Source organism: Pteropus vampyrus, unplaced genomic scaffold (genome assembly GCF_000151845.1).
Source record: "Pteropus vampyrus isolate Shadow unplaced genomic scaffold, Pvam_2.0 Scaffold31, whole genome shotgun sequence".
Classification (NCBI taxonomy): Eukaryota; Metazoa; Chordata; class Mammalia; order Chiroptera; family Pteropodidae; genus Pteropus; species Pteropus vampyrus.
The window spans coordinates 9,953,719-9,965,820 of record NW_011888812.1 but is presented as its reverse complement, the minus strand read 5'-3'; the positions used below and the strand labels follow the sequence as shown (position 1 = coordinate 9,965,820).

Sequence of the window (12,102 nt, the reverse complement as noted above, 5' to 3'; positions counted from 1 at the left end):
TTTAGGTCTGTTACATTTATTTTATTATTATTATTATTATTATTATTATTATTTTATTTTATTTTATTTTATTTTTTTTACTTTTTCCATACATCTTTTTTTTTTAATTCTTCTGATTTATCTGGTTGTATTTGGTTCCCTTTACTCAGACATTTATATTGTGGTCTAATATGCAGAAATGTTTCATTTAAGTAGGACAGTCATTTCTGGGTACCTGAGATGGGCTCTCGTTCCTCAGTTTGGCATGATGTAATATCACATACACATGTAAGAGGAGCATCATGCAGCTAGAGCTTCTCTTTTTATGGTCCCCTCACTAGACACCTTCTAGCAAGGAAGTCATTAGAAGGTCTTCTTGGTATGTGATGTAGCTGAGGAGAGAGTTCTGAAGGCTGTCACTCAGCTTTGCCAGTGATTGGGTGTGGCACAGGGAAAGTTGCTTGCCTTTAGTTTAATATCCTCCATCTGCCCTTTTAGCATAACTGAAATTTAGTTGAGCCATGGCAAAGAAAATAGTTATAAACCAGGTAATAGTACTGCTGTCACCTATCAACGAAATCCAACAGCTTTGTGAGACTCGTACTTGCTTCAGGTTCTCATGGCTAGAAATTCCAGTGGAGTGAAGCCACATGTCTTTGGTGGCGCTTGCTGCTACTCTCTCTTCTGTGCCCAGAATTTCCAGGACGCCTGTGGGAGTCAGTGACTTCTAAAAGCAGATTTGTAACGTGTAGCCAAGAAAAGTAAGGGTGAATCTTCAGAGGGAGACGTGTCTACTTTGTTTTGAAATGGAGTTGCTTTTGTCTCTTCCTTTGACTTACAAACCATAGACTCTTTATCATTAGAGGTGCGAGAGAAACTCTTAAGGTTGTGCCAGGATGGTGACTGTTTTGTTACTACTGTAAGCCCAGCACCTAAAGTGGCTGGCATAAAGAAGGTACTCATTCAATTAATAAATGTCTCTGAAAAGAAAGAAAGAAAGAAACTCTTAAGGAAACACACTGTAAAGTTACTGTTCTCTTTATATACTAGGATCTGCCAAAGCAGTCAAGAGTCAGGCATCCAACTACATTTGCTGAGTGGCGGTGTTATATAGAAGTAGTTCTTAGAGTGAGATGAGATAAGAAACTGTTCCCTTCGTTTTTACCAAATGGTTTTATATAATTTTGCTTATTTGATTTTTGTGGTGATTGATTTTTACAGGGTGGGCTTATAATAGAGAAAGGTTTACATCTTAAAATAGGACCTTTCTTCTAGATATACTTTGGAGAAAAGCAAATAAATGCACAGTCATAGAAACATGAAACAGCATGGAATATTTCAAGAATTCCCTTGTTGATAAGCATGGCTAGACTATAAGGTCCAAGATATGTGGCAGGAGATGTGCCCTGTGAGCTAAAGTGGCACCTGATCTTTGATAGTCTAGTGTGCCTTGCATAGGAGGTAAACTTTATCCCATAGATAAGAAGGAGTCATTGAAGAGTTTTAAGCTATAGAATAACATGATCAGGTTTTTACATAAATATCTTTCAAGATAGACTGTTATAAGGTACCACTGAAGTACTGGACAGCATGTATGAAGGGAGAGTATTTGTGGAGATGGAAAAAAGCTTTGCGGATTTCACATGGGTGTGAAGACTACATAGACTTGAATGAATTGATGTGGAGGTTGAGGTTAGGAAAGGAGGTTCTAGCAAAAATGAGTAGCTTATGTAAAAGCCCAGAGACAGGAGATTTACAAGGTTTATTTGAGAACCCTGCATAGATCTGTGGCTGGAGCTATGGGGTGTTTGTTGTTTGTAATATGAGAGAGAGAAGATCGGAAAGGCTTGAATTGTGGCGGGCCTGGAATGCCTGGCTGAGAAGTTTTACCTTTATTTTTATCTGAGGGTGGCCATTATTCAATATGTAGTTTAGGCTAACTGACAGCACTGATTAGGGTGACCTAAAGTGGCAAGTATGTAGATGCAGCAAGACCAGTTAGAAAGCCATGGGTGAAACACAGGTGAGAACATACAAGGACTGAATGTTAAGTATGGTGTGTAAGAGGCCTTGGTGTTCTCTAAGAGTGGGGCCTGTTTGTGAATGCTCCTGGGGGAATGAGCTCAGCCGTCTCACTTCCTATTTCTCCAAATAAAATGTGCCAAGTTCTTTTTTACTCTTACTGAGACCAGTTTTAAACTGAGTTTATAAAATAGCAAGTGAGTCCCAGAACGGCAGTGATTGGAACTGGAGTCATTTGTCAATGCCTCCTGGCCCCCACAACCTGACAACTATTGTCTAGGGAATAGCCCTGAGTTCTAGTTTTGGTTGAGCCTGTGATTTGTTATTTGTCCTTGGGCAAGTCCCTTTCCCACCTTAGGCCTCAATGTCTGATCTGTAGAATGACATTAAGTAATCTGAAGTTTCTTTTAGCCTTAAAGTTCTTGGATCTTTGTTAGAGCTAACTACCAGAGGAGAATTTTCCTTGTATTCAGCAAAGGTAGAATAATGAAAAGTCTCAGGAAAGTGAGGAGATTTCTGAGGACTAGAAATCAGATATCTGGTACCTGTAGAGCCCCAAAATACTCATACAATATATGCCTACCTGAGTTCTAGCTCTTTACTGAGGATTTTGAGCCTGTTGCATAGAAGTATATATAATATTGCTCAGCAACTTTAGAATTAGTACTCTTTCTGGGCAAGTAAAATACATATGAATATTTATCAGGAGGAATGCAGAAGAGAATTAAACAGCCAGGAAGGGAGAAGGGGAAAAGGGGACATAATCAGATATACTGTATATATATATATATTTTTTTTTAAATAAAATGCACAGTAGGAATATGGATTTTCATAATGTATGCAGATGAAATTAAAGGTAGAATAAACGAAGAGAGGAATTGTAGATGGGAATTATCTGTTATATCACTATTTCTTGGAGAAAAAGGCTCTGCAATTCCAACAGACTTATGCTGTTAGTTGTTTTCAGGTGGGCCTGTGCCTTTCTCCCAGAAATCTAAGCCTTTAAATGTATGCACAATCCTTGGCAGTAGAGGCTGAGGTGTCAGTTCCTAACAGCACCTGATTAAGGAAAGGACTTGGCCAAGATCACTGTGCCATCTGGGGACAGGAATACCACTAAGCCTTCTGTTGTCTGGAGACTGAGTAGAAACTAGAAGAGCATAGGGGAACAAGTATGTTTTTAATATTCTAATTTTCAGCAGAGCCAATTGTGTATTGTCAAGAGGACAGTGGCCTTTGAGCTCTTTGCTACATGAGCTTCATTTATAAAGGCCCGACTCAGAGCCATTTGTCACTGAGGAGTAATGACAACCTGACTGTCTGGTCAGGACTGAGACAGCAGTCTGTAGGTATATTTTTCATTCCTTTAAATTACAGCCTCTCTGTGAAGCAATTAATCCCAGGCATTTAGCAAGAGTTGCTGCTGTGTTTCTCCCTTGTTCCAGAGATGTATTTTCTGGTGTTCGGCACTTGTCTTAGTTGCTTGATTGTTTGAAGGATGTTTTTTCTTTATAAAATCTTTTACAAGAAAATCTTATTTTTTTCTCTCTCTCTCCTTCCCAAATACCCCTCTGAGAGTTAATCAGAGATGCACAGAGTTCAACAACTGGGAAAGCCATTAATAACTCAACTAGCATCTATCCTGCTGGCTTAAAGGCAGCTTCTGGCTGATGAAACTGATGAGGATTTCTCTGGTGTTTCCCTGAAAAGTATTCTGGTGAGAAAGAGTTTTCCTGTGATGGAGGAGCAGTACCAGCATTTTGCATACTGCTGTCTTTACTGGTTTTATTTTTTGGGCGCCCCCTTGAAAAAGGCATGCGCTATGTTAGGCTGCAATATTTAGCACCTTCCATTATTCCTAAGATAAACCCTCTCTGGGTCTGCCTTTCTCCCACTGTTCATCTGGCAAACATCTTCCCATTCACCCATATTCAGTCTCTACCTGACTAATTTTGCTCCTTTATCTCATGGAGACTTGCTTCATGTTGATCTTGTATCAACACTGAAGTGAGTGGCAGAGTCTGTGTAGTTTTTTTAAACATTAATTTAAGTACTTTTAATTCTTTTACTCTTTTCTTGGAACTCTTACCAATATTCCTCTCCCTTCTCTTCTACCCACCGTCCCCACAGATATCCTTGGCGTTGAAATTCGTTTCCCCAACTCAACTCATTATTTCTGAATCCTCTCCTCTTTCTAGACTATAGAATCTAAAGTCATTATTTGGTCTTTTCACCTCTAGGTATTGGAGCTGTGTCTTTAGTCAGAATTTTTGCACTAGCACAAAAACCCAAGACCTCTTTCTACCTTCTTGCCTAATTTGCCCTTTGGTTGGACATTCTGACCTTTGCCATCTTATCCATTCCTGTTTTCAAGGGTTTTCCTGGTTACTAAATGTTTGAGCTGTTTTTGTTATAGGCTGTTTTCTCCTAGATGTCTTTGTTTTCGTCTCCCCATAGGAGCATCTCACTTATGTGTTCACCATGTTTCTCATTTTTTTTTCTAATCATTCTGGGTCCCATTCTGTCATATCGTCTTTGCTAGGGTTTTCAACACTTTCAATTTGAAAGTCTGTACATTTTATTGAGATGCTGTTTAGCTCCTACTTCCCCATCATTAGTTAAGATGTTAAGCTGAGGATCAGAAAATACATATCCAATCACTGAATATATTGCCTCTTTTATAATATCTAACATAATTGTCTGAGACATTGCTTTTATCTGAGCCAGCAGATCTCATTCTTATTTTCATATATATGTGTGTATATATCCTTCAGTGATCTCTAAATACTATAAAGCTGTTATCTCTGGCCATGTTTTAATCCCCATCCCCTTGTTTTTAATGGTGGGAGAAGCTTAATCAGAAAGAAGTTCACTGATTGTTTGTCCATTTTTCTAAGTTGTCTTCTAGTGTCGTTTCACCAAGCTCCTGTTTGGGCACTAGTTTCTCCTTCTCTGCTCTGCTAACACCAGAGAGAGTACTGTCTGTTGTCCAGAGGGAGAGAGGTCTTTGGACCTCTCCAATTACTTGGAGAAGTAATTGTCAGCTCCACAATGTGATTCTAGGAAAGCCAGCTCTTTCTCACAGCTATAGAATAAAGTCATCGGATTTGTCCCATGATACTTCTTTCAGTAACTTAGTTTTCAACTTTTTTAAGGCTTAGGACCCTTTTTAACTTCAAAACATTTTCTGACTCCTCTCGTGATAATTAGTTGTACTTTTAGTGCTCATTGATAAGTAAATTATGCTATTATGAAAAGCTATTGTGAATTCACTTGTACTTTAAATGAATTGGTACTTTGATCACAACTTGACTCTAAATGTATTTGAAAAATAATTTGAGAGCTATTTTATTGTTTGATATTCAGCTGTTCCTTGTGTACGTGTGGCTACCTTATAATCATATGTGGGCTCCCCAGAGCTGCAATGTACTGGTTGGGAACTTCTGATCTCGTTGATCTTTTTAATCTCTTTTTTGCTTTCTATATGGTCTTATCTCTCTCTTTCCTTGCCTCCCTTTATCTGTAGAGTTTCAAGTCAAAGGACTAGGATACGTTAAGGAAAACAATAGTATGCTTTCTCTTTGGGGAAAATAAAAACCAAGTACTGACTTTTAATGGATCAGCTTCCAATATCCCTGGTATTGATTTATCTCTAAATGTTCAGCATTCGTTTCCACCAAGATATAAAAACCTCCCTAGGCTTTCATTTTGGCTTCTAAAGCTCCCAGTGGTTCATTTGAAAGCCAAAGTATTGTCTTAATTTTGGTTCCAGAGCAGGTTTGAAGATTATCTCATTAAGTTGTAGATAATCCAAAGGGAGAATTCAGAAAATATCCCAAATCAAGCTCTCCAAGGCTCATTTATTTTGTGGAGTTGGATAAGCAGCCAATTAACTGCTCTCTGTCCAGCCAGTGCCCTTTGGCTTGTTATTCTTTTAATGCTGTGGAAACTAAGCCATGTGAAGTCTGTCCTCTTTTCTTGTAGGAAGCAGTGAAGTGTACTGCAAAGAGCAAGAACTTCAGAGTCAGAGCTTCCTTGAATCCTGCCTCAACCACTTATATTTGTGTGACCTCGGGCACTTGCCTCTCTGGTTCTTAGTTTCCTTATTTGTAAAACAGATAATAAAACCTCATGGGATAGGAAGAAGTATTAAATGGGATAACATATTAATAACTTTTGTATTAGAACTTAGTAGATATTTAATAAATGATGATTATTACAGACCATAAAAAAAACCTAGACTTTTTTCTTTTTGCTCAACTGACCTGACAGGTTTGCATTGTCTGATATTCTTCATCGTTGTCAATTTTTCAGTCTTTAAAAGAAGGGACTGCTTAGGGTTTTGCTTTTACTTTCACTTATTAATGATTTTTTTCACACTAAGGACCTAAACAGATTCAGTGAAAGATAACCAGATTAAATTGATGGGGGGATTTTTCTTCCTTCAAGATCCCCAAAAGCACAAGTTTCTCTGTCTTTCAATCTAGAAAAAAGTTTATACACACACACACACACACACACACACACACACACACACACACACACACACACACACATTTCTTATATATATAAGTTTATATATACATATATCCCTTAGATTCTAAAGCAGGCTTCAATTTCAGAACCTGCAGAGCTCAGAGACCACATTAACTCAAGGAAACCCTTCCTCCTTGCTGAACTGTTCATAGATGCTTATGAATCTTTTAGTTGAGGTACCCCAGAAATGCTGTGTATGAATGTGCCAGCCAAATCAGTAAGCAACCGGATCACTGGTTTCTGTGGGGTCTTCTCCTAAGTGAAGGAGTTTAATTTGGGAGATATTTGTCTTTTTGGGCCGGTGGCTGATTCTGCTTTAGTGACTCTCTTATATGCAGTCTTTTTATTTTCTCTAGGGACAATGGTGACAGATCCAGGCACCGAGCTCCACGCAATGCCCGGATGTCTGCACCTTCGCTTGGACGCTTTGTCCCAAGGTAAGAACTGGGTAGTTAGCTTTAAAGAGAGACGTATAAGGGAGCTTTCATGAGAACTTGGGATTTAGTTTTTAAACCCACTTTCTGCTCTTTGGATTTTCCATATCTGGAATTATTTCCTAATGAATCTACAGTCCAGCCCTGACACTGAAAGACTCAATGGGAGATGATTGGCCACAATAAAAGGAGATAGAATAGTAGTAGCACTGGGAGCATCTTATTCAATTATAGGAGTCCTGGGAAACCTCAGAAGAAAAACTGGAAAGGAGGTACAAATCTGTGAAAGGACAAATCATAGGAATTTTTATTCCACTCTGGGCATCTGTGAGTCCCCTAGCCTTGATTCTAGAGGGTAGATTCATAATATATCTCCCTTATTTTAAGGTCATCTTTAATAGGCTTTTCACACGTGATTCCTTCTTATAGGCGTTTCTTGCTGCCCGAGTACTTGCCTTATGCTGGAATTTTCCATGAACGTGGACAGCCTGGCTTGGCTACTCACTCTTCTGTTAACAGGGTCCTGGCAGGTAAGGAAATGTTTCTTTGGATTTTGAAAATTTAAAGGGGCAGGAAACCAGAGAAAGCTTGTCCCTCCTTTACCTATGTTGATGTGATGACATCTTGGCATCTGGCTGAAAATTCTTTTTTGAAATCTTGTACTCAGTTCCTTACTTCAAGGCAGGAAACTGCAGGATTGCAGAATGGTGTTTTTCTTGCCCATTCCCACTTATTTCAGACATCTTAAAATTTTGTCGGTGGTGTTGTTTAAATCATTTGTTTTTTAATCCAACAATTAGATTCTGGCTATGCTTTTAATTGAATGATAAAGGTGTCTTGTTCATGTTTCAGTTGGTGAGATAGTCATGAGCCAGATCCTGTGATTTAATTAGGAGTTTAATGCACACCTCTCCTACCCTTTGCTGCTGGCAGCACATGGAGTTTCCAGGCACTGCGGAATCTTCCAAGGAAGGAGAAGAGATCCATAGAGCTGGCTCAGAAATCTCCACAGAACAAAAAATGGGCTGGAAAAGCCCAGCTAAGGCATTTTTTTGGTGGCTGAATAGCTTCATGGCCAGCGTTTTGGGGCTAAGGTGCATGACGTGACCAGGCTTTGAGTGTGTGCCGCTGCTTCTGGGCAAGCTCTAAAGGTGGTAACAAAGCAGAATTCTATTTTTTTTTTTTACAAAGGTTTCCCCATCACACTCTTTTCCTCTCTTCCTCTCACCTCCACTGCCAACTTGTAAATTTATGTATGTGAAGGCATCAAAGGTATAAAAATCAATAAGTGTATCTTTAATAAGCATCTTTATTGAAAATTTTAAAAATGAAATTGTGTTTTAGAAAATCTGGGCCTTGTGATGATTAAAGTGGATAAAGGTAAAGAGGGATCTGTGTGAGGCAGTGGCTCTATCAGGGGGGAGAACAGGACTTCTAACCAAGCTACTGTGACAGCTGGTGGGCCATGAGATGTGGCATCCCCTAAGTAATAGTGTCCTTGACCCAACATCAGGCCAAGAAATCACAGAAACCTCAGTGGTTTTTCTGTTGGACACCAGGACTTCATAGGCCCAGACTTGGCTGGGGAGCATGGTCTCCTGACAACCATATCTGAGGAGGGCTCTGGCCTGAGTTAGTAAACAGGCCCCATGGCTCTGTGCTTTTCCTTGCTTGGCGCTTCCGTGTGGCTTGGCTGATAGCGTGTGGAAGCTCCTCACTGGCAGATAATCACTTGCTGCCAGGCAGTACTACAGAACTCTTCTCCACCCTTCTTTGTTCTAGACATCTGCCTCCACCACCCCACACAGCACCTCCTGCTCCTCTGCTGCTGGAAAATCTGATTCTTGGCATTTAGCCTTTTTGGAACAGCTATATGTTGTTTTTTTCCCTCTGATTTAATAACTTTACCTCCATTTCCTGTTCCCTACTTTATGCCTAGAGGTCTGACCCCAAATGACTCAATTTCACTTATGGGTACCTTTGAATATAGGGGTTCCAGCAGGCAGTCGTTTACAGTTATGAAATCTACTGAGAAAAGTTGTCTAACAAAGGTTACAAAGTGCCACGAAGGGAGGGAAATCTAGACTCTCAAGGATCTCACTCAAGTTAGATTAGCAGATGGTTCCCCTTCACAATTAAACTAGTTTCTCCCATTTTCTCAAGATACATGTCATAGAGTGCCCATTGGTCTTTTCTTAAAAGCCTTTATCATTTGTAGATATTTGGCTGTCCCTCCATTTTCTGTTCCTAGTTGTCTTATTTTTTCCTTCTCTTGAGAAAAGACCAAAAAATAATAATAACAGTAACAGCAACCAAAAAGTAAGCCTAACATTTACTGAGCACTTGTCATGTACTAGAGAGTGTTTTAAGTGCTTTTCCCAGTCATTTCATTCCTTTCTCCCTGTAATCCTATGAGATGGATGCTGTTATCTAATTAACAGTGGAGGAAACTGAAGTCCAGAAGGCTAACTTGCGTAGAGTAATGCAGCTAGAAGTAGAGGAGCCAGAACTGAACTAGGCAGTGGGATTCCAAAGCTTCCTAGTCTGCCTCCTCATGGTTATTTTAAAGGACAAAGCATCAAAAATAGCATTCTCCTTCCAGGACCTTAATCTGGAAGAGGGAAAGAGCTCCCAGGGAACTTGGCTGATCTTCAGAGTTTTTCTTACTTGTTTTAGTTGCTCTACAGACATGCATATCTCGGAGATATTGCAGTTTCCATTCCAGACCACCACAATAAAGCAAGTTGTAATCTTTTTGCTGGTGGAGGGTTTGACCTTCAATGTGTTTTTTTTTAAAAAAAAAAAGGCAACATCTGTGAAGAATAATAAATGAAGCACAATAAAACGAAATATGCATATATTTGAAGTGGCTTCTAGACATAGCTTTTCATGACCCATTGGTGCTTGCTGATGAAAATCTTATTGGATACAGATGTTTTGCTTTTCATTACACTTGTGATCATGTAATAGAACTGATACAATAATGGCTTTAAAGTGAAAGACAAATTGGTCTTTTAGTATTCTCAATTTCCCTGGAAAGGTACTTTTCTCTTATATGATTAGAATGTGGTTGTTATGGTCTCAGCAATTACGTTCAGCAGATATTTGTTCTGCAGCTATGTGCCAGGCACTGTTCTAGGTTAACAGAGTGAAAAAGATGGACATGATCCCTGCCTTCCTGTAGTTCAAAGTCTAGGTGATTAGCTATACCTCAGTCTTGCTGTTTGCTTCTTAGTTACAAACATAAAGCAGAACTCTGTATGGTGAGTGGCTTTTTGAAGGGGTGAAGGATGGAAATTTGACAGACCTAGAGGGACAAAGCATGTGAACACCTATAATTTTAGAAAGCATGATCAGTACTATGGTAGCAAATGATTCTCCAGTGGACCCTAGCCAAAGCCATTCTGAATCAACAAAAACGGATTTGCAGAAAATTAAGATCCATTCTGCCCACTTCCTTCCACAAGAACCTGAGAATGATAATAGAAAACAGAAGCTACTACAGAGAAGTGTTTTGATAGTTGTTAATGTTCGTCTCTTCTGCATTATCTTGGTCCTTTCCCCACAATTCTATAGGTTTCTGATGGCCTCCAGTCACCCATCAACCCATGTCATGCCTCTTCTTCAGCAACACAAATTCTGAACTTGTACTTAAAGAGGTATAAATACATTTAAAACTACAGCAGCTCTACCAGGTATATTTTTTGGAAAACATGCAGAAGTCTGAGGAGCTCCCCCTGCTGACTTTTTAGCAGACAGCTCTAGCTCTGATGATAGAGAAGCAACTGATAAGGAAATGAAGTTTATTGACTGAGCCAGGTATTGTCCTAAGAGTTTTCCCATACATTATCTCCTTTAATCATTGTAATAACCTTGTGAAGTAGATGGTGCATTTCCATTCTGCAGAGAAGAAAACCGAGCTTCAGACAAGTTATGTCACTTGCCCAGTATAACACAGAGAGGCAGGCCTGGAACTTTAAACCAGGTCTGCCTGCCTGACTCATAATAACTCTGTACTGTCTTCTGTGCCATGTTTCGCCTGAGTTCAAGTAGGGAGTATCTGCCAAAAGGTTCTTAAGTTTATAATCTGCATCTTTGAGGCCTCATAAAGTGAAATGAGAAGCCCTGGCATTTGACATCTTCCTGGTAATTACTGAAAGAACAAAAAACTTCTGAGGGATAGGAATCTGGGTATTAGTTATCTGGCCTGCCTAATCTTTTTGACTTTCATCCTAATGAGCATCTGCTCCTAGCAGATGGTGGGCCTGATGTACTTAATTTAGTATTTTGATTAAAACCAATGGGAAGTGTCAGGATTTTCTTGCTCCTAGCCACAGGTCATTGGGGCCTGGTCGAGTGTCCTGAGCTAGAGATGGCTTTTTGCCCAGCCATTCTAATTTCTCTTAAGATTTCTTCTTTAACCCATTAGACAACCCAAATTCCGAACCAGTACTTAAAGAGGTATACATACATTTAAAGCTACTGCAACTCTATTAAGTATATTCCAGGAGTGCTTAGGAGTGTGTTCTTCAGTTTTCACACATTTGTGAATTTCTCAAATTTCCTTGTGTTGTTCTTATTTATTTTCATCGTGGTCTGAGAACAGTTATTTTAAATTTATTGAAACTTGTTTTATGGCCAGCATATCATGTATTCTGGAGCGTGTTACCTGTGTGCTTGAGAAGATTATGTATCCTGTTATAGTTGTGTGCAGTGTTCTGTTGATGCCAGGAAGATCTATTTGGTTGATAATGTTGTTCAAGTTTTGTGTATCCATGCTGATTTTCTGTCTGGTTGTTCTACCCATCATTGAGAGTGTGGCATTGAAATTTCCAGTCACTTTTGCTGAATTTTGTTTCTCCCTTCAGTTTTGTCAGTTTTTGCCTCATATAATTTGGGACCTTGTTAGGTACATATGTTTATAATTGTTATATCTTCCTGATGAATTAACTTTTTTATCGTTATAAAACATCTCTCTGTCTCTAGTAATATTGTTTGTCTTTAAGTCTAGTTTTTTTAGTACTAGCCTAGCAACTCCAACTCTTACTGCATGATATATCTTTTTCCATCCTTTTATTTTCAGCTTGTTTTTATCTTTAACTCTAAAGTATGTCTCTTTTAGAAAGCATAT

General features: G+C 39.1%; 1 protein-coding gene across 9 annotated transcripts in view; it reads left to right on the top strand.

The window, feature by feature from the left end:
- AMBRA1 (autophagy and beclin 1 regulator 1) overlaps window positions 1-12,102 on the top strand; it is a 147,658-nt gene that overhangs the window by 61,682 nt on the left and 73,874 nt on the right. For all 9 annotated transcript variants that reach the window (XM_023528727.1, XM_023528723.1, XM_011356918.2 and 6 more), the window contains 2 exons: window positions 6,894-6,974; window positions 7,401-7,501. In XM_023528727.1, coding sequence (XP_023384495.1) covers window positions 6,894-6,974; window positions 7,401-7,501 — 182 coding nt within the window. The remainder of the gene's footprint in view (window positions 1-6,893; window positions 6,975-7,400; window positions 7,502-12,102) is intronic.